Source organism: Ciconia boyciana, chromosome 16 (genome assembly GCF_034638445.1).
Source record: "Ciconia boyciana chromosome 16, ASM3463844v1, whole genome shotgun sequence".
Lineage (NCBI taxonomy): Eukaryota > Metazoa > Chordata > Aves > Ciconiiformes > Ciconiidae > Ciconia > Ciconia boyciana.
Window position 1 is genome coordinate 10475500 of NC_132949.1, and position 22632 is coordinate 10498131.

The following is a 22632-nucleotide window of genomic DNA, read 5'->3' on the forward strand; positions in this document are numbered from 1 at the left end:
AAATGATAATAAGAAGCAAGAAAACCTTTCATATATACTTGAATAGTTCTTTAGTGGCTGTAGTATTATCCTTGTCCAAGTTGGGTTGCTCTCAACGATGCCTACGTAGCCATTTACAGACTGGTATAGAAACAGAAAGGTGGCCAATATGTACATATGCACCTGAAATGGCAGAGGGGGAAAAAACATACCACTGAACAATGGACTTGCATGAGTAATGGGACTAACTCATGTCAGAGAACAGTTACTGCATAATAGGTTTTTTTGCATGTAAGAATCACAGGTGTAATTTCCTTTCAGTTTCTAATTTCACATATTTTAGACTTCTAATTGCAAATTTTCTTCAACTGAAAATTAATGCTAATGTAACCTGGTGTGGTTGTATCTTCAAAATTGCTGCAATTTTGGGTATTTATCCAGTTATCAAATTTATTTTCTTACAGTCTGCACTTTAATTGAAAAGTTGTCACTATCAAAAATGCCATTTGGAGGAGATCCAATAATCGGTATGTCATATTTTAAATAACCTTCCATTATCTTAGTATTTATGCATTAAGCTAAAGTGTTAACGAATGATGTTTTTCAAAGCAGCAAGATTAGCAAGGTTGAGTGGCCTAACAAATAAAAAAAAATCAGAAAGATACACAAATACTGCAACAGATGGTGATGTTATTTGAAGATTTGGTTTGTAGCTGTTTACTAATATTTTTTTTTTCCTGTCAAGTTTTCAGCATTACCAGACACAGTGTTTGCGCTATGTACATTGTAAAACAAACCAGAATAGCTATACTAATTGAACATCACAACCTTGTTTATTTTGCAAAACCAAGGAAATACGTCAACATGTATAATTGCTGGTCTTTGTAAAAAATAAAGCAGAGAAGGTTGAACTTCAGAAAGTAAAAAAAATTAATACCAATTATGGTGCTTACTATTTCAGGTGGCTGGCAGTGGTTAATAAATGACAGTCTAAGAAGTCTCCCTCTTGTTTCAAGCGCTGCACGACAGCATATAAAGGTACAATAGTTCCTCCTCCTTCATGTGGTCACATTAAATACAGAATTAGAAATATTTTTGCTTTCCGTTGGTGGATTGTTTTCCATGGAATCTAACTGGTTCTTGAATGTTTGTTTCTTAGATTGGTAAGGGGTTATTTTTTTTAAAAAAATTAAATTCCTCAAAATTCAAAGGGACCTTTTTGATTAATACTTGAACAGCTGTCACAAGGGTTGTCCTTGTACGTACATTTGGACAAAGTAACTGACAGGTGCTGGCATTGACAGTGGCCTGGTGGTGAGTACTCGCTGATGGTTGCTTGAAGCTACTTGTTGTCGCCTACATGGTTACATTGATATGATATTTTGCTTCTATTTTGGTGTACTTGTAATATGTGCAAGATATGTTGGTTTTGGTAGTTTCAGAGAACATTCGTGAGAATTAAAAAGAATTTCTGGATGGTGTCCTCAGGCCTGATGTACTGAGGGTGTGTTTGTTAACAGTGAGAGCATTGGTGTGATCAACCAGAGTTATCCAGGACAACATGCTTAAATTTTCCATTAAACTCTGTTGCAAATCCTTTTACTGTGCTCTCAAGCTACTCTAACTCTGAATATTAAAACCATTGATGGATACGTTTTATGCTATTTTATGTACATGATCTCAACACCTCCAGTTATTTGCCTTAATTTTCCTGGGTAATACCATGACAGTTTAATCTTGCACTCTTAAAGGCTCTAGCAAATGATAAAGACAATTTTTGTCTGCCCTGTTAAAGCTTACAGCCATCACAGAGACAATTTGAATATAACACATTGTGTTCATGTTGTTAGTTTCTAAAAATAAGGTTAAAAGCCATTGCAAGTTATCTGGTAGCTCATCTTTTAGTCTTCCTTGGAAGACAGAGTAGACTAGAATGTATCCAAATCACTGAAGAAAATTAAAAGATGGAATTTGAATTCTTGGAATATTCTTTTGGCATTAGCAATTTATTCAAAGAGTTTGTATGTCTTATAACTGGAACTTCTAAACCAAGCTTAGAAGAATTAATTATAGACTTTAGAGAATTTTGACTTGTTTGGTTAACATTAATCAATGTTGAGTGAAGTATGTTTATAAATGTCAATTCTCACTTGATTTCTATATATATTTTAGAGAGAAATAATTTTAAGGGCAATGCTTAAGACAATGAAAAGTAATCCTTTTTTTTTTTTTCCCTGACATACAGTATACTCTTCCAATGTAACTTCATGCATTTAAGGTGAAAACCGTTCTCTTTAGGAAGTGAAGGATCTGAGCAATCTGATCTAGTCGAAGATGTCTCTGCTCATTGCAGAGGGGTTGGACTAGATGACCGTTCCAGGTCCCTTCCAACCCAAACTACTCTGTGATTCTATGATCTACAGCAATTAGATAATTCTGTATATTTTGCTACTATAATGCCTATGGTAGTTAGAATATTATTTAGATGAATACTCATTTTCTTTCAAGTCCTTGATTTTGCATAGGCAACAAGTCTGAGGTGTCTTTGAGGGTAGAATTAATAAGCTATACAGGATTCCTGTGTTATCATTTAAGATTTCTTGTACCTGGAGAACATGAGTATTAATAAGGATTGTTGCTATTAATATGGAGTGAACAGTGCATAGTTTTTGTACGCTCTCAAATTTATTATAATTTTGGTCAGCATTATATTATTAGCTGAAAAGTATAATTCAACCATGAATTTTATGAGAAAACTTGTTACATGCTTTTTGAAATAGCAGCTGTATTAGTTCTGTGTTCTCTATTGGTGACTGAAACCACTCGAAAGATTAGGAGATTCAGGCATAATACATAACCTTTGATCCTTTTCTAAACCAGTTAAGATTGAGACACAAAGATTGCAATACTGGATATTTTGGGGTTTTTTGTTTGTAACCTTCAGTCCATGGTTTTTTTCAGTGTTTCCTTTCTATAGCTTTCTGGGGAAATATGTGTTTTTTTTTCTTATCAATCTAGCATCAATATATTGAAGATGAAATAATGACTTCTGTATTTTGTAATACTGTGTCATCCTGGAGGTCTTTCAACTGAACTGAAAATACAGTTGATACATTACTACTAATGTCTTAAATATTGATTTAGCTTACTGGTACTTTTGAAGGAGTAAGAGTAGAATCTGTTTTTTTCTTACATAGATTTCCTGTTCAACTGTTCTTAAACCAGTATTGGGAAGAAATAAAAAGAAAGTACATGTTGGTAGCTGGAGGGAATTATTTAAAAAAAAAAATCCACTCTCTTTTTCCTTAACCTTTTAATTCTAAGCACAGTTATCATAAAGTATGACCTTAGTAAATGTATCAAGTTCACAGTTTTGCCTTTGTTACAGGAGTCTGCAGTCTCTGCACTGGCTGCGCTGTGTAATGAATATTACATCAATGAAAAGGGAGAAGCTGATCCAGCTCTACAGGGTAATGACTCATGTTTACAGTAGAGGCAGAAAATACTGGGCTGGACCTAACTTGCACTTTGGAGGTATTGGATAGAATGGGGAGGAGCATCACTAATTTTAAAGGACCTTAAAATGCTTCACGAAAGAATGATAAAACCAACTGAAAATCTAGGATATGTCTCAGAGGTTTTGCTTGTTTTAGACTGGAGGTGAATACAAGGTACCGTAATAATGAATATTAGGAAAAACGGATTGCTTTTTTATTCCATACTGTAAAACAAAGAAGCAAAGAATATGTGTTTGTGGTAAATCCTAAATTTTAATGAAGTGAGACATTTTCACATCATATTTTGATAAACTGTATGCCAGAGATCGTGGCTGACTTAAGGAAGAAGAATTGGTTAGGGATGAGAAGAGAAGGATAGCAAGGACACCCAGAGTTCTTGTAAGTGTGCATATGGAACCTCATCTATTTGGATCAGTAGTACAGGATTAGGCTTGAACTTTTGTTAGGGGCATATGAATCAACATCATTTTTTACACCGTTTTTCTTGGACCTTCGTTTCTTTCAAGTACCAAATTGTATCGTGTCCACCAAAGACAGAGTGCTAGATTGTGTGGATAGATATTTTAAGAATAATGACATTTATGTTCTTGTTTTTCTAAATATGACAGTGAAATGGCATATACTTAACAAAATAATGATTTATTTTCCTATTTTTTGCCATTACTAAGTCATTCCTAAATCAGGTAACAGAATACCTTATTATTTATTTCTATTACAGTAGTTCCCAGAATGAACCTGATACCTATCACATATACAGTAACATGCAGTCCACGTCCCAAAGAAGTTATGGCTGATATGTAAAAGCAGCCTATCTTGATTTTTAAATCTTTTCTATATTGCTAAATCTCTATATTTTTGTAAAAAAAAATTTCCAAAAATAGCCTTTTCCTTCATGCAGGTTGCCACTGATATTTTTTTGTTGATTTTTTTTTTTTGTTGGCAGCATGGGAAGATGTGATACAGTACTGAGGCAGATTAAAAAAAAAAAACCAACCTCCGGAAGGGGTAATGTTTTTTAAGAACAGAATGCTTTGGGCAGGAGGAGACAATGCTGAATCAAAGAAAGCAAGCTAAAAATGAGTTGAAAGGTTAATAGTTCACATTTTATGTAAGGATGAAGTTTCAAGCTTCTGTAAAAGTGGACCGGAAAACTCAGCCAGATGTCAAAATCAAGAGAGAGGATCTACTGGAAGAACATGCAATAGATGGCTGCAGCTGTTCTGATGCTGTACTCTTTTAGATGTCTATGAAGCTTAATTGTTTTTTCCTGGATTCTAGGTTAACTTTTTGTCTAGCTTGTGCTTGAAGGAGTCATGGCGATGTAGCCATGATGGTCTAGGGACATAATTAGAGTGAGAATTGTAGATACAAGCAAAATTTTTCATCAGACTTTCTGGAATGATTTAGAGAATAGAATTGTGAGTTGGAAATTTTTCTGTTCTAAAGCATCTCTAGGTAGTTATGTCTTGATTATGCTTTTATTTGGCCTTGTACCACTCTAAAGCCTCGTCCACACATGGTAACAAAAGTGCCATTATACATGCAAGCATATTTTAAAAGAAAAAAAAATTGTGTATTTTCATCTCTATGCCAGTAAAAACTATATATTTCACGACCATTAAAATCTGTATATTGTGGAATTGAAATCCACTGCTAAAAACCTCCCCATAATGTCTGATGTGTGCACGTAGGTGCGGAAGCTACAGTGCAGAAGACATTCAGTGACAATGCAGGTGCCTTAGATAAGTCAGTTAAAGCAGATCTAAACATGATTAAGGGGATTAGGAAAAAAAAGTTTTTGGTAAAATTTAACTTGTGTTTCACTATGACTTGACAGGTTAAAATGAAAACACAAATCAAAGATACTGTAGTGATTCGGCATTCTGAATCTGTCCCTATAAGGCTGCAGTTTTATTGAATCACTTCCTTTGCCTCTGTTTGTTTTCACCTTTTCTTTGTTTTATTTCTTCTGTCTTAATGTGTTCTGGTTTGGTTTTGATGACTTTATCTTTTAATATTCTTTCAGGATGTGTTGTGTTGAATTAATGTTGTAGACACTTCACAGGCCATGTTGTTTTATGAAGCTGACGACTCTTAGAAGAATATTAATATTTGCATTACCCTTGCTAGCATAATTACTAAGTAGTTATAAGTAAAGAGCTCCTTGTTTGCTAGTTGTCATGTCTTAATTTTATGTTATTTGGCTAAAATGTCAATCTTAAATTTACATCAATCAAAGGGAAGACTGTCATAGTCTTACTGTCTAAGATCATCTTGCTGTCTAAGCAAGCATTGCATCTTCCTATGGCCTCAAGACTATCTTACACTCCAGTGGTTTGGAAATTTTTAAATAATAGATGTACTTATATGAAGGTATTGCTAACCTCTGGACAGGGAACTAGTTCCCTGATGCGAGGAACTAGTTGAGGCCTGCCGATTGCATAGGGATTTAAAAAAAAAAAAAGTCAGTCATGAGTTATGATTAATGTATAGTTTCTTATGGTAACTTCTTTCTTCCTCTAGCAAATATTGCTCAATCATTTAAATCTTAGATGACAGTAAGCAATGGCACAATTATGTAATCTTCCTAGGATCTCTGATTCTTTTTCTTTGAGGATTAAGAAGTGCATATTCAGTAAAGTGATTTAATAAGACCACCTTTCTCCTTTTTGAACCAGACTTGTCTTTATTGCAGCTATCTTGGTCATTCTTAGAAGCTTTTCTGGAGTATCTTGTTTTTCTCTGCATTTTACAGAAGAGTTTAGTATAGTAGCTGAAAAGTCTGGTACAGGAAGTATTGTCTGTTAAGCCTATGATAAAGACTACAGTAGAAATATGTAGACAGATTCCTGACTTTTTTCTTTTTTCTTTTTTTTTCATTCATCCTCATTTTCTTCTTTGTATCACTTTACTTCATTGTTAAGCCTCCTTTTTTCATGCCCAGTTCAGTTTATTCTTGTTCCTTTTCTCTGTGCTACCATTTGTAGAGCCATTGTCTGTGTTTTGTCATGTAACAATGCACAGAATCTGAGCACAGCATCCCTGCTTCAAAGTGGTCGCTTCTTTTTGAGCTTTCTCCTGCAAAAACCCCAACTTTATTTTTTTTCTCTATATGAAAAGTGACGTGATGTGATCTTCTTGCTTAGGTATGATCCATGCGTGTGTTTAAATCCTGAGCCCAATTAAGACTTTTTTGCGGAAAACTGTTGAATAACTGACCTTCCCGAATCCAGAGACATTTCTTTCCTAACACAGAGTACTTGTCTAATTATGGAAAATGATGACCTGTAAATATAAAAAAACTTGTTCCCCTGTGTTTACATTTAAATTCATGCTTAGACTTATTCTTTGGATTTTGAAGAAATTATAACGTCTTAAAACTGAGACCTTTGTCTTTTCTCTCTCTGAATTACTAGGATTAGTCTGTCTAAAAATCTTACTTCATCTGTAGAAAATAAGAATTCATTCACTTAACAGTGAACATCTTAAAATTTTTATTATTTTTTCTGTAGGAAATTAAAGGTATTCTCTAATTTAGTTTAAGGAATTATAAAATTTTCTAGCTGCTCTGTTTGGGGGATCTTTTCCTGGTTTATTTTTTTGTTAGCCAAATATGTAATGATAATGATGTAGTAGTTGCTTTTCACTCTGCAATTGTATTTTTTCTAGATGAGCTGGTGACCCGGTATGTTTCAGAACTACAAAACACAGAGGAAATGATTCGTTGTGGCTTTTCACGAGCTCTTGGGGCCCTTCCAAGATTTCTGCTAAAGGGCAGGCTCCAACAGGTGAGGAAACATGATCATTGTAATGAGAAGAGGACACACAGTATTTTGAATGAAGCCTATGATCATAATCAAATAAATAATAATGATCGTAATTAAAGGTCTTTGTGAAAGGGGTTTGGATTGTAATGTACAGTAACTCCAGAAAATCATAATGAATTGAGCTTGCCATAGATTCTAATAATTAAAGTTTAGTCCTGCTTTAGTAGTGTTAATGGAAAAGCCAGAGATTGAATTATCCTTTTGCTATGGAACATTTGTCCAAAGGGAAGAGTGAGGCATGCAGACAGGTCATGATGAGAAACCAAGCACTGTTGACTGCTTGGTTCTCTCATATGTGATTGAGCTCATTTTAATACGATATCTAAATTTAATGTTTATCATAAATAATGCATTGGATTTAAATATCTCAATTTTTATTTTTTTTTTCAGGTTTTGGAAGGTTTGAAAAAAGTTACCTTGATTTCCCCTGCAGATGTGAGCTTTGCAGAATCCCGAAGAGATGCCCTAATAGCAATTGCAAAGTATGTTAATCACTTTTATTTTTGTCTAATTTTAATTATTTCGCTAAGTTTTCTCCTGTTTCTTCTGCTTTCTCTTGTAGCGTGGTTCTTGAAATCAGTTACATTATGACATATGCATTTTAGTGTGGGACTGTGTGCATCTCCATTATTCAGTATATCTTTGATTCAGAGGATTATCACACACCTGAAGGTGGAGTACAACTCTAATGGTGGTGTGGGTTTTTTAAATCAATCAGCTGAATAGCTAGAGTATATTTTAAAGTTCGCCTTTCTCATGGGCTGCATTTTAGTGAGCTTTAGTGGGGAGGAAGAATATATGTTTTTTCCACTTTCTTAGTAAGAAGATTGAATTGGTTTAAAGAAATTGTACTTTTTCTCTAAAGGAATATTTTCTGTGTGGACATGCCACAGTGTAGTTAGCGTTAATAGTATCATAGTATATATACTCTTAAACTGTTACAATGCAAAAAAACCCCTCTTTCTCATGTTAACCATGCCTTCAATGTAAAGAAGCTTGTTGATATCAAATTCAATGCACATTATATTAGTCCTTTGCTCTTCTCACTTACTTCATTTTAAGGAGAGTTCAGAAACTGACAGGTACTTTAAGCATGTTCCCTTTTGTAGTATTATAGACGTAAAAACAGTCCGCTTATTTACTGAGTTTTTTGCCTTGCCAGTGTTCCTATAAACCTGAACACTGATCAGAAATCCTCAGGTCAAATAGAATACAGTAGGCTCAGAAATATTCTTCATAATATATGTAGCAGACGTTATAGGTGTTTAGAATATTGTATATCCAGGGAATTTTATTAAGCAACTGAACAAAGCTATGATCTTAATGTTTCTCCTTGCTAAGTGTGGTATTTCCCCCATATTCTCTCTTTAAAGGGTTTGCCAGACAGTAGGTGTAAAGGGAGAAGGATCCCAGGAAGAATATGTCTGCAAAGATAATGTTACTCAGATTTATGCTACGTTACTCAGTGGTGTGACTGACTACACCACAGACAGCCGAGGAGATGTTGGAGGATGGTAAGACGCCTTACAAACTGAGACTTAAACTTAGCTGTCATGTTTGATGTCTAATTGAAAACTGATGTCTTTTCAAAACCTGTTAGAAAAAGATAGCTCCAAGATTTTGGAGATTTGAGTATAGGTAGAAATACACTGGGGGAAGAGAAGCAGAAAGTGAAAGGAAAGGCTGACAAGAATTTTTGTCCCTTGCTTCGGAAGTTAGGAAGATGGGGACCGTTGTGTTTTAAACTGAAGTTCAGCCTTATTCTGGTTTTGTGGATGACATTATTTTCTTTTAGTGAATATCAGGAATGTATTTAGTTGTAAAAAGTACAGAGATTTAAAACATTACTTCTGTTTCTTTGAAATAACACATTTATTTCTACTTGGTGAACTCTCCTATTGTACGTTTGTGTTGTGGGGATTTTTTGCCAGGAGAGGGAGCAGTTGCATAACGTGTTAGTGACAAATTTTCAAGGCTAGTGACTAACTTGAGGTGGATAAAAACTTTATAAATTGTGCTGTGGTATTACTGACTCTTTTGTAAGTTTAGGGTTTCAATGATTTCAGCTATGAGATTGCAAGAATAATTAAATCATAACTCTGTAGGAATATATCTACTATTGTGAAGTCTATAGAATATGTACAACATTAAATCTGTAGCAGCCATATTTTTGTGACATTCTTCAGTCTTCATGGTTCCCTAACTATATAAAGAAGATTCAGTATATAATGTTGCATTCATCTGAATGTTCTGTATTCCTTCAATAACAGCGATCTGAAAAGGCAATTCCTAAACTTATGAACCAAAGCACTATAAAGGCTTATGTCCTTCTTCAGGTTTGTGTTTAATTTCTAAAGAAGCTGTAATTGGGGATGTAACATCACTTACTGATCGGAAGTTCCTGCAATCTTTGAATGTGGTAGACAGAGCAGCAATGAAGATTTCGTGTTATTCGTTTCATCCTGTAGAATTCTACAAAGTAGTTACAGGGTGAGAAAACTATGTGAAATATGGATCTTAGAGATCAAATGAGTACTAAAGGAAACATACAGGCCCTCTTGTCAGGGTACTTGTCTGCATATATTTATGAGCACAAATATGCCCAGTGTGAAATAGTATTTATTAAGTTATCAGAATTCAGGAATAAATCCAGAATCTGTGGATTTAAAATATATGACAATTTTGCTGCTATGTAGAAGGCTCAGAGCAGTAACACTTAATCCTTGCATAAAGAAGCCACAGACTAAGTAAATGAATGTGATAAATGAATTTTAGTTCTCTGTTAGTTGTTGGAACTTGATTTTGAGTAAAATGCTGGTTTTGACAAAGACGTCTTAATTTTATTGTCTTAATCCATAATTTTCATTTGAAAATATGCAGATATACATTGCTTTTAGGTATGGTTCTATACATATAGTATCAGCCCTGCTTAACAATACGGATAATACTGTTTGTATGGTATGGTAATGGCGTGGTAATATGTATTTGATGTATGTCAGTCTGTTTCTCTCGTGTTCCATTTTCTTTTTCTGAGTAAACACTGAATCTTCCAAAGACAAGTTTTGGATGCGAGTAGTGGTTTCTAACACATCTACAAAACTCAAATCAGATGGCTGCAACACAGGAAAGAGTAATTCCTTTACCAAAAAAAAAAAAGGCATCAGTGTAGTTTGTGTGGACGAGAGTAGCTATGAAGATGCAGTGGAACGGACTGCTATGTAAAGCTACCTAATGGTGAACTCTGGCTCCTTGTACACTCAAATGCAGCCTGCGCATTTTGCCTCCTGCCTAAATTAGCCAGATTAAAGTTAGTGCAAAAATACCTACCTGTCTGGCAACTATATGAAGCATCTCAGGGTACAGAGATGCGTATTCAGGATTGTAAATTAACCACCTGTTGACTGTTCAGATCTAGTATCTGGCTATGTTTTTATTGCCTTCCAGACAAGAAGCGGGGGGAGTGCCTGGAAAGTACTGGTATGAAATAATTTTGTTGGTTGGAAAGATTTCCTTATTTTCCCAGTTTATTGAAGAAGCTCTTGTCTAACAGCGCTGAGTCACATGAAGGGCTTTCGTGTTTAGTTTCCATCATATCCTTGTAGAGTGTTTGTATGAAATAACTGTTTTAAGCACTTTTTTCAGTCACTGTCCTCTTCTGTGAAGGGATGTTTTCAACAGTAGTACATGAACATGAAACATAATTTCCTTTTAATTTAATTGAGTGGCATCTACTGTATTGTAACTGGCAGCTGAGACTCAACAGGTGAGGAAGGATAGAGGACTACTGAAATGAAAGGCTCCAAACTAGATATGTTGTGGCTACAGCAAAGCTGGCAGGGCTCACAGATTATGGTTGTGACCTGTGGTGGTAATTGCTGACTTGAGAAGGCTACAATGGGACAGAAGTTAGCTGTACCTTCCAGGGGAGGGTGTGCACTCCTCCTTGCTCCTCATACTTCTTTCTGTGGCCAAAACAGTCTCAATCGCTTGCTCCCTCCCACCTGCTGCAAGCAAAACAGTCCAGTTCTGGAGCACTGGCTGTGTTCAGCTTCAGCAGCCATGCATAGCATGCTGATCCCTGTTCAAATCCGGTATAATAATACATGATGCCAAGCATGCATTTTGTGAGTTTCGGAACTTTTTGTTTAGGCTCAAATTTCTGGTTATGTCTGTCTCAGAATTCTGTCCTACTCACTCTTGACTTTAGTGTCATTATTCTATTTGGTAGCCCCAGGTTTGCTTTAAAAAAAGAAAAAAGTTAATTACAGTGGCATTCTCCTCTTTAGGATTGCTTATTAGATAGCTTGAACACAGGGGCAGGTGCTGTAAAGTACGTTTGTAATTACCATGAGGAATGGGAGCAACTACAACACACCCTATAACCAGCTATTGTCTTTATGTAGGAAGAAAAGTTGCAATTGTGCTTTTTTGTGCAATATTTATCATGCTAGAGTTTTACATTGCCAGCAATCATCGTGTAGTTTATACTGCTGTCAAACTTTAATGCTTGTGCTCTACTGAGTCATTATCAGTCACTGAGATCTCATCGGTTCCAGTGTGAGTTGCAATAGTTATTTATAGCTACTCTGTTGTTGAACAGAAAGTGAAGTGTAAGTTCTACAGCGCAAGCTAGAGGAAAGATACTTTGTGCCATGTTGGTATTGGGCACTTTTTAAATTGACTAGCCTTGTTCCTTTAGGGTACTACACTACAATATTTACAAATGTGTTAGAAAAGTACACAGGGCAAATAATCCAGACTACTCTTATCAGCCTGAGTTAATATTTGTGTGTTTGTATTTTTCTTGTTTTGTATAATGATGCCCAGCTCCTCAGCCTTCAGTACTGGTTGTTAAAATTGTCATACGACAGGGAAATAATAACACAGGACAAGAAATCAGAGAAAAGTAGGTGTGTTTGACATCTCAAACTTAGAAGAGGAAAAAAGGATGCAAACTAGCAAGGATGGAGAGCAGGTCATTCCAGCTTGCGCAAGGGAAGAAGGAGCTTGGCTTTCCCTCTCCTCCTTCCTCAGCCATCAAAGAAGCAAGAGGGAGGTGAATGGGTCTCTTGCTCAGAGAATGTAGTAACACAAGAGTGTCACAGGTGTAGCTAAAAGAAAATGGGAGAGCAACCATATAGGGTGGGAAGTCAGAGAAAGGGAAGAGATACTAAGCTTTTTGCTTTCAAAATTAGGCGAGATACTGAAGTAGATAAGAACCTGGTTAAGTATAATTAGTTATTGAGGTTAACTTCCACATCTAACAGCTCTTACTTCAGTTCCCCATACCTATTGTTTATCTTTCTGTCTATGTCTAAATTTAAAAACAAAACAAAACTCTACCAAGTGGAAATTTTCAAAGAAATCCTGAAGAAATTAAATTCCCAACACCCATTAAAATTCAAATGTGTTTTGAGCACCAGATTCTTTTAAAGCTTCTTTGGCAATGCCAGCCAAAATCAAGTCAAGAAACATGTAAATTAAAGGGGGAAGGGGATTCTTTCTCATAGCAAACTGTTGGCTGCTAAATACTTTTGTGGCCTCTCAAATATGAATGTTTTCTCATTCTGTTTCTTCTAAACCATTGACAAAGATGGAAAGATATGGGGAGAATTGCCATTTCTCTGGAGAGGCCTTGTCTTTGGTGTGTAATTTTTGTCTTTCTTTAATGGAATCGTGGGAAAGTTTAACCAACTTTACTTTCCATATGCAAACTTTACATTTCTTTTGACAGATTGTTTGCTGGGACTTGTCCAATCTGTCTACAGGTGTTAGACATGAATATCTAATAGTCAGATACTATATGAAAAACTAGGAAAACATCCTTTGATGAAAGATTGCCAAACTTGTATTAAGCTACTTAGGAAAAAATGATGTAATTTACCCTTTTTACCATTATACCAAATGTCCCACCCAGTTGTAGATTGCATAGGCAACTGTTTTCAACTTGTTTTGGAAATTAGAAACAGGAGTATTTCTTTTCACAGTAGGCAGGTGTACCTTTTCAAATATTTCAATTTTTTCTTTTTTCTTTTTTTTTTTTTTTTAAATTATTAATGAGAAAGGATTATATTACCATGAGTGACTAATGTGATGAATGTGTTGGTCCTGGTCTTAAGCAGGATCACGTAACTGATTGAGGATCTGCCATGGTATTGCCCATGTCTTAAGAAATAAACTACTTTTAACAACTCATGTATTGACAAGGCATGTGGTTTAAAACAAGTGTATTTTTTTTAAAATTGAAATGACACTCTTCATCTTTTTTTATATTGATATTATATTTAGACATTTTGAAGGCAGAAAATCTTCACCACATAGATAAGATGCACTTCAAGCATAACATAGTGTTACTTTAGCTAATCGTTTTCATAAAACTAATTATTATTTAGCATAGAGATTTAAGTGATTCTGAGTCACAATTTTTTTAATGTTGGAAATATTGAGCTTGAAAATTTACAAGAATATGACACTTTTAACAGTGCTTAAATATCTTAATGTCAAAATGTGGGTTGGCCTTTTTAGAAGATGATTTGAAGCAGACAAAGCACTTAGGTTTAAATATATCTACTTGCACACTAAATATTACTAATCATTATCAATTTTAACCTTCTTAAAATAAGGAATAAACCTGATGTCATCTTGCTGGAATAAAAAATAAGATGGTGAGGCAGGGGCTTGCCTGGAAACTAGGATGACTGTTGTACTCTCAGTGCAATGTGCGCTTCACAGAATGGGGCTTTGGGGGTACAGCTGTACACACTCCTCTTCCTCCCAAAAATATGATAGGTGCTCTCAGTGGTCAACGCTTTCATTATTTTGAATTTTTTGCCAGTGTCTAACTTAACTGCTGATGTATTTATTTAAATAAATACTGATGTAACTACTCTAATATATCTCTGTTTCAACAGGGTACGTGAAGCTGCTATGACAAGTTTAATGGAAGTGACGCTTCTGCTGGTTCAGAATGAAGCGGAGTTAATTAATGCCAACATGTATGCTACTTGTACTATTTTTGTCTTATCTCTTATAACTACATTCCAGTCCATACAAGAAAGCATTGCTTACATATTGTATACTTACTCCTTTACTGGGTGTGACAGAACTTTCGATAGAAGTGCATCAAGCTTACACCCATACAAATGCTGAGAATATTGTATCCGTTTTTCAGAGAGACTAAGCTTATTGAGAGAAACTGAGTGGTAGTCCCTCCTTTGAAATACAGTGCATCTGTGAGATTTGGTCTGTACTTGCCGCCTCTGTGGAGCTTGCCAGTATTGTTCACTTAAATAGAAAGCAAACTTGCCTGCTTATCCAGAGCATCGCATCATTAATTTGGAATGTGATAAAATGTGGAGATGAGTTTGTATTCATTTCTGTCTTCTTTGCAGAATTATTAGTAAGGAAATACAGAAAAATGTAATTTACACTGAGCTTCTGATTTTTAATTTCATGATACAATACTCCTAATAGCAAAAAAAAAAACCAAACCAACTTACCAATTTTTAAGCATAGCTGGAGCTGCAGCAAAACTTTCCTAATAGTTCTAAAACAAATGGTGTTGGTTTTTGGACAGAGCATGCTCAATGGTTAGCTGAATATATACATGAATCCTTTGTTAATTGAACCCCCCAACCCCCTAAACTTTGAAGTACACTTTGAAGGAAAATACTGGATTCTGTAGGAATATACTACTCAACCAGTGCCAGTTGTCCAGAGGCTTCCTCCTATTGGTCTACTGCAGACATAGATTATTCACATGAAACTTAGAAAAGCATTCCTGCCAGTTGGATCACATTTTGTAAATATTCTGGGTCTTGCTGTAACTGAAGGAATTGTAGCTGCTTTTACTATCACTAGTCGTCCTTTCTGAAGGTGTAACGGGCCTTGTGGAACATAATATTGTAGGTGAGAGTTTAGTTATGAATGTCAGCAAAATAGTAAATGGTTAAAAACTAGCCAGAGTTGAAGAATGGATTGATTTGGGATATATGAGATTTGGGATAGACCTTGTCCTCTGCTACATGTGCAATCTTCTACTTGAAAATGTGCTTTTCTTAAGGTTCCTGCTCTATTTCCATCTGAAATGTAGCAGTTCATCCAAACCATAAAGCACCTTCCTATCTTTTTGGATGAAAGGCAGTATGTGAATATCAAATACTATGTAATATTAATGTCATAACGTTTTTTGATTGATCTATGGACAACAAAGCTTTAAAGATTTTGTCACCATGATGATGTCTTAAATCCCTTGTATGTTCATTACAAAGAGTTAAACCAGAATACTTTCATAGCAGGGTATCTTTGATATCATTGAAACAATATAAATTTGAATACACATTCTACTGATTAAATTATGTGATTCATTGTGTTCTTCTTTGTAGCTGCAAACAGATTATGTGCTGGCTGGCTCAACAGTCGGCTGAAAAAATAGATAAATTTCGAGCTCATGCAGGATCTGTGTTCCTTACTCTTTTACATTTTGACCATCCTCCAGTTCCACACATACCTCATCGAGAAGAGCTAGAGAGGATATTTCCAAGGTAATATATTGAAGAAGGTATCCTAAACCAGTGAAAATAAAAAGATGCATGCACACAGTTACACGTAACACAAGCAACCTGATGTAATTTCTGTGCCCAAATGCCTACTATGCGTATTCAGGAATATTTGGTGCTGTTTGTTGGAATTTCATGGAACTTTACAATGAATATGCATAAACATATGAAATAAAACTTCTTATAGTATGAGTGCATGTTAAAACCATAGTTTCTGAAGGAGATAGGTCTTATATGGTTATGCTGCATAAGTCTTTCTCTGGATCAACCCCAATTAATTTCTGAACCTGTCAGCCAGTTTCATGGTGGATGGTAGAGATCATGTCAGTAGTAGATAGTTGGGAGACCATTGCTAAAACAGATCTGCTTGGAACTGTGTTTTGGTAATCCTGCTGTTTGTGAAATGTCTGGTTTATAATCTCATTTGCCTTTCATAATGTGAGAACTGGAATTTATTGGCAGTCCCCCTTCCTGAATTTTTTTTCCCCGACTGGAAAACACTGATTGATGATAATGGTAATTTTTAATGAATTGTATTATTTTAACCAAGCTGTATTTGCAGTAGTTTTCCAAGATGGGATTTCTAGTTAAAGTAAGAGTGAGAGCAACTCATTCCTGAATGGTGATTATAATACCTGATTGGGATGAGGAAGATCCAACTTAGTGTCCCCATTCTGTTTGTTCAGCAGAATCTCAACCTCCTGTAACTCAAAAAGTGCTCTGTCTGCTAGGCTGCTGATTGATCTGTGGTCAGGTGTATGTGTGTCAGCCTTTCCTGGGATGTCTGTCTTTGTATCAGTTGTTGGTGGGAGAGAACTGGGAATGGAATGCAAGACGGAGAACTTGTTTTCTTGGTGTAGAGAAAAGTGCGTGTGGAAAGGAAATGGTGGATCAGAACCCTTATCTGAATCAGAACAAGGACTTGAAGATTGCTTCACTTTACTGGCAGTGGCTGAAGTTTTCATGTGTATTTTCCCCATATGCTTAAAGACCAATAATTAATTTGATTTTTAGGTAATTCAGAGGCTTTCTTCACTGACATGCTGCTTGAGGATGAGGAGCTGTCATAGGAATGTATGGAGAAGAAAGACAGTGCACACATACGAGATTATTTTTTTCCTTCCCCTTGCCCCAGGTCAGAGAAAGAGACTCTAAACTGGAATGCTGCATCAGAAGCTTTCCCTCGAATCACCCAGCTTTTGGGTTTGCCAACATACCAATACTATGTGCTTTTGGGTCTCTCAGTGTCTGTTGGTGGATTAACAGAGACAACGGTAAGAAAGCAGTGTTTCCTGTTTGGTACGAGAATGCATTTACCTGATAAAATTGTTGACTAAGCTTTTAGTCTATTACAATGTATATTGCAGATAGGTATTTCTGTGAGAATTTCACATGTAAGATTTTTAAAAGAAATCAAGTCATACTTATAAACCTGATGAGCTTTATATTTTTCATATTTAAAAATATTTTCTTGAGTTACTCAGCAGGCAGGAAACAAGGAGTAAGGACACTTTGTTTCTCATTTCCTGGCCTGATAGAAGCTGAGTGTTTCAGCCTTTTGGCTCAATCAACTCTTAACGTTTATTTGCTCACCTTTCAAAGCTGCTTAACAGAGCCTTTCAGCTTGCTAAATGTGGCTAAATGCAAGGTGATTGCTCTTTTTAAATGAGGTGAATCCCTGTTTTCATTTGTAACCTGTGCGCTCTCTCTCTCTTTTTTTTAAATATGAAACAAGTGTTAATTATTAGTTGTCAATATGTGTTAACAGTATGTTCAGATTTTTTTCTTTTTGTTAATTTGATAGGCTTTCTAAAAAAGTACCAAAGAGATACGAAAAGTCACATTACAAAGAAATATCATTCAGATGTCTATCTGAATCCTCTGAGCTTTGCAATATCTATTTCATTCTTCTGTGCATGAACAGTGTCTTTATCACAGTTTTTGGTAGTCTGTTATGCTGCCAAAACCTTCAAGACTTTATTATAATTTTAGTGTATCCTTCTATCCTTATATTACAGCTTGTCTTGCTAGTTTCAGAATTCTTAATTTCAAGATATTTGGCTTCTAACTTTTTTGTTCTTTGATATAGCCAAAGATGTAACATATATGAAAACAGTTATTGGGGTGAGGACACAGTTCAATATGAGATTCAAAATGGCACTGCAGAGAAATATCAGACCAGTAGCAGAATATTCTGGACTGTCAGTTAAATCTTTAAATTGCATTGGCCCTATAGCAGAAGGAGGAGGTAGTGAGTCAGCACCCCAACAGTGTTTCTGATTAAGATTGCTGTCTCTAGTTAAGAAAGCTGGTAGAAAAGTGGTAGGTGTTGGGCAATGTAGTTTTTGTGGAGAGAGAACAGCTCCTGCTAGGTTCACAGAAGGAAGGAGGTAATCACGTCGAGCTTGTCTCCCATGGCTTCTACTTTTCAGTCTTAGCACGAGCTGTTCAGAATATGCCCAAATGATGGTTTTTGCCTGGTGCCATGGGTTCTGTGCTTGTGATCAAGAGATGCCCATATGCCTTTGGGTTTTGTGTAGCTGAGAATTTGGTGTCTGTGCAGTCTCATGTATTTAAACCAATTCTGAGAATTTTCATGTTTCTAAAATGGCAACTAATTATAGAGCAATGGCTATTTTAAACTTTGAAAACATATGCTTATTGGTTTGTGACAATAATTATTGCATAGACAATGTAACTCTTAACAGATTTTTTTAATAGCAGACATGCACATGAAATTCAGCTTTTAGTCAAACACTGTTAATTATAGGAGGCTCCACCAAAACCAAAGTTATTTGTATAAGTATAAAAAGAGAGGAAAGTTGTGGAGAAACAGACATTCTGACTGCTAACTGAGGTCAGAGGAAAATTCTTATTCAACATTTTAATATCTTTTTTTTTTCTTTTTGTTGTTTTTTTTTTTTTAAAAGTTCTGGTTGTGCTTGGTTTTGAAAAGTGTAAACAGTTCAGTTACTTCTAGCTCCCTTCCCTTGTTACCATCTGCCAGTATATTTAAGGGAAACCTTCTGTACTGTTTTCAAAATATGATTTTGAAATGTTAACTTTCTGTGACCCTGCATTTTTCTTTAACGCTAAAGGCTTGTTCCGATTAAAATATTCTCAAGGGCTTTGGCTTTAGAAAGAAGATGACCTAATTCTCTTTCTAGCCAGATAGAAGTGGAAGGGAAGCTCAAAGTATAGGGTACTTACACTTGGGATTATACAGTGTGTGGTGAATTACATTTAATATTTAAAATGTGATATATAAATTAGAATTGATGTGTCTTATACAGACTTGTGTTTCAAACTATTCTATCAAAGCCTGTAGTGTTCTTTGCTGAATCTCCAGGGACTGATTTAAAACATTAATAGAAAATTTTAAGAACTGTTGCTATTAAATCCATATGAAAGAAGCAGATTTTTAAAATCTTGGATAAAGGAAAAGGATTATTCAAATATGTGTTCTTGCAGTAACGTGTGTGTGTTCTTGTGATCTCTCCTTTCTTCCCTCTCTTGCTTAAAAAATATATACACAGATACACACGTGGACGTAGAAGTTAGAAAGTTAGAAGATTCTCGAATACTGCAGGATAATCTGAGTTCAAATGTCGGTTTGTCTTTAAATCATCTCAGGGAATTAGTAGGAGAAAGGCTCCATTGTAATTCAGTGGTCAGTGGCTATTTTTCCATAGTTAAAATTGTTCTGCAGTATATTTAGCAAGAGTAGTTCTTTGTTTTGCTTTTTAAAGAGATTTTCTGAAATGAGCTGTGTGGGGTATCTCAGAAACATTTTGGTGGCAGCGTGGTTGCTGAAAGAATTGTAGCTTGAGCCTTTGAAGTAATCTGGAAAAACAGAAGATGTCATTCCCTTTGGGATTTGGCATTCTGCAACATCGCCTTGGTTCAAAGGGCACTTTCTCTGTGCAAAAGAATCTTCTAATTATATATCTGGCCCACAATGATGCATATTTCTTATGGCTACATAAAAAAACCTCTCAGAATATGGAGATCAGAACTATACAATGGTGTTCTTTCTCCAGTTCACAAACCCTGTAGTTTCCAGGGTCGGGATATAATTTTGATATAATTTCATTATTATTGAACTACACTACATTTAAAATTTTGTTAAAGCACAGAATGTCCTGTGATTCCCCTCCCCCCATAAAGAGTGAAAATTACATTTTAAAATGTTATAGAAATTTTAAGTAAAACCTTAAAGTAAAAGAAGCAACCTATTTGGAAAATTAAAAGTTTTCTCCCAGGCCAGTACCAGGATTCCAACATGAGATGCCAAAGACCCTTAACAATTGGAGTAGCCATTTCCAAAACTATCCGATGAATGCATATGTATGTTAAAGCACCTGACAAAAATAAAAGCCCGTCTATGCCAAATGCATTATACAATTTATGTTTTACTTTTCTCAAAACGGACTCATTGTTTGCCAGTTATGACTGTATGTACCATTTGGAGAAAATACTGGGCTTTGAACAGCTGTGTTACTTCTTACAAATGAAAATGTTGGGGCATTCGTAGATGATGTTCTAAAACATCTGGTTACTGTGACAAATCATATGCAAATTAATGCATATTTGGGCTGAAGGAACAGGCCCCAAATCCAGTTTTCTTGGTTGACGATTCTAGAGCAAAATACATTTGAGAATATTTCTGTCATTCTTTGTTTAAAGAAAAAAATAGTGTGAATTATTATATTCCTACTTCTCGTAAAGTATCACTGACTTGGGTCTTAGAGTTACTGGCCTCTGAAGATTTGATTTATTAAAAGGAGTGTTGCAAGTAAAACAAGGGAGACATGGTTTCACTTGTGCTAAAATTTAAGTGATATGGAAGTTTTTCTGAAGTTACTGGGAAAATAGGCTCTTACCACTTCAGTGCTGTAAATTTGTCAGGATTAGAAATGATCCAAACCCAGCATTATTTATTGAGCGTAACGTGGTTTCTTCTGCACGTGTTACAGGAATGTTCTGACTCTGTGAGTAGGTCTTTCTCTGTTGAAATGCTTCTATGAAAACTGGAGCCTTTAGCAATTATCTGTATATAAAAACGCTGATTTTGTCCAGGCCTTTCCAGTAGTTTTTCACTTGACTTCCATTTGTGGTGCGTTAGGTGCAGAACGCTGAATTCTGTTACGATCCTTGGGGCTCTGAGGAGACTGTGGTTAGATGGGAGACTGACAACAATTAGGGTATGTCGATCTACTGAACATCTTCAGTACAGGCTCTTCCTTTCTCATCATGCCCCACTGGCTTTTTTATCTGGTCTGTCCGAGGTAGTACTACAAAGTAAGAATCGGAGCCTTTAGGTGGATTTGGCATCTTTATAGCTGATGGGTGGCTGAGATTTTGAATGCTCTGTTACAAAACTGGATGCCTAAGCTGATTTTCTTTTGGCTATATCAGTCCCACTTGTTGCCTCAAGACTCTTCAGAAGTATTGTACTTCAGTTTTGCAACAAGCCGACTAGGAAGCAATTTCATCAAGGTTTGTGTAGACACCTTGTTTATATGCCACGCACCTGTCCAGAGCTGTTAATTGCCTTTTCCCTTTGCTGTAGCTACACTTCCTCATACTTTTCCCCTGGTTCAGGAGGTAAAAAACTTAGGACTTGAATTTTATCATTGGATGAATGGTCCTTTGAACGCTGTTCGCCTTATCGTGTATTGCCTATCACTGAAGTATCTACTATTGGCTAAAATGGTGGGAGAGTCAAGCCTTGGCAAACCCTGGTTTTACTATGTTTAATAAGAACAAGGTCATTCTCAGGCCTCCTCTTAAATTCTTATCCAAAGTTGTCCCAGTTCCAACCCATTAACCTCCTAATTTCCTTTCACAGTCCTCGTGCAACCCCTGGGAAAGGTAAATGTCACACATTTGATATAGTGTGAATCCTGTGTTCTGCATAGATGAGGAAGACATTTGGAAATGCTCTTCTCCGCAAATACTGATGAGCAGTTAAGGTTATAGCTCAGATATTGTCCTCATAGGTTATCTGGGAAAAAAGGAGTTTTCACCTGAGGAAGAAATATGGATTTAACCTGTTCATGTAATGTTATCTTATTATTTTGGAGTTTCTTCCAGTAAAGTTCATATGGTCTATGCTGACTATTTGGAAAATGTCCCATTTTTAAATCTCCCAAGCAGTTATGTGATGGTTTATCCACACCTGTACTTTTGTATTGTTTAATTACTTGCTAATGAAGAAATGCTATCTTCGTTATACAGTTTTTCTGATTATCCTGCTACTCTGTCTTGGTTTTGCACAGCTTTGGAACATCCTACGTGTAGCTATGCTTGCCCTTTTCTTTCGTGCTCATTCTTGCCTTTTCAATCATTTGAATCTGCAGGAAAAACATTGAGTAATTAAGCTTTCTTCAACAAATGGCGCGAGATCTGCAAGGTAGTTTAAAAGACAAAAGAAATAGGAGAGAAAATTACATGGTTAACCATACACATTTTAAGGTCTTTTTCTGAGACATGACTCGGATGTAACCTTTCTTCTGCTTATAATTGATGTCTGCTAGTGTAAGGTATTAAGACAAAATATTTCTTCTTTATTCTTAATGGTCGTAAATGCACAGATTATTTTAAAGGGTAGTATAGAATAATTAAGCAGGCTTTAAATTTTTGGGAAATCTCTCTTCCTTACAATTGCATATCCTCTAAAGACCTTTCAGCGTAAGGATACAGTTTATATTCAGTGTACAGGGAAACATACAAACATTACTTTTGGCA

At 35.7% G+C, this 22632-nt stretch overlaps 1 protein-coding gene across 2 annotated transcripts in view; it reads left to right on the forward strand.

The window, feature by feature from the left end:
• Window positions 1-22632, forward strand: part of TBCD (tubulin folding cofactor D) — a 134303-nt gene that overhangs the window by 92801 nt on the left and 18870 nt on the right. For both annotated transcript variants that reach the window (XM_072880770.1, XM_072880771.1), the window contains exons 25-33: window positions 444-506; window positions 941-1017; window positions 3368-3449; window positions 7167-7285; window positions 7715-7806; window positions 8698-8838; window positions 14236-14319; window positions 15709-15867; window positions 17018-17156. In XM_072880770.1, coding sequence (XP_072736871.1) covers window positions 444-506; window positions 941-1017; window positions 3368-3449; window positions 7167-7285; window positions 7715-7806; window positions 8698-8838; window positions 14236-14319; window positions 15709-15867; window positions 17018-17156 — 956 coding nt within the window. The remainder of the gene's footprint in view (window positions 1-443; window positions 507-940; window positions 1018-3367; window positions 3450-7166; window positions 7286-7714; window positions 7807-8697; window positions 8839-14235; window positions 14320-15708; window positions 15868-17017; window positions 17157-22632) is intronic.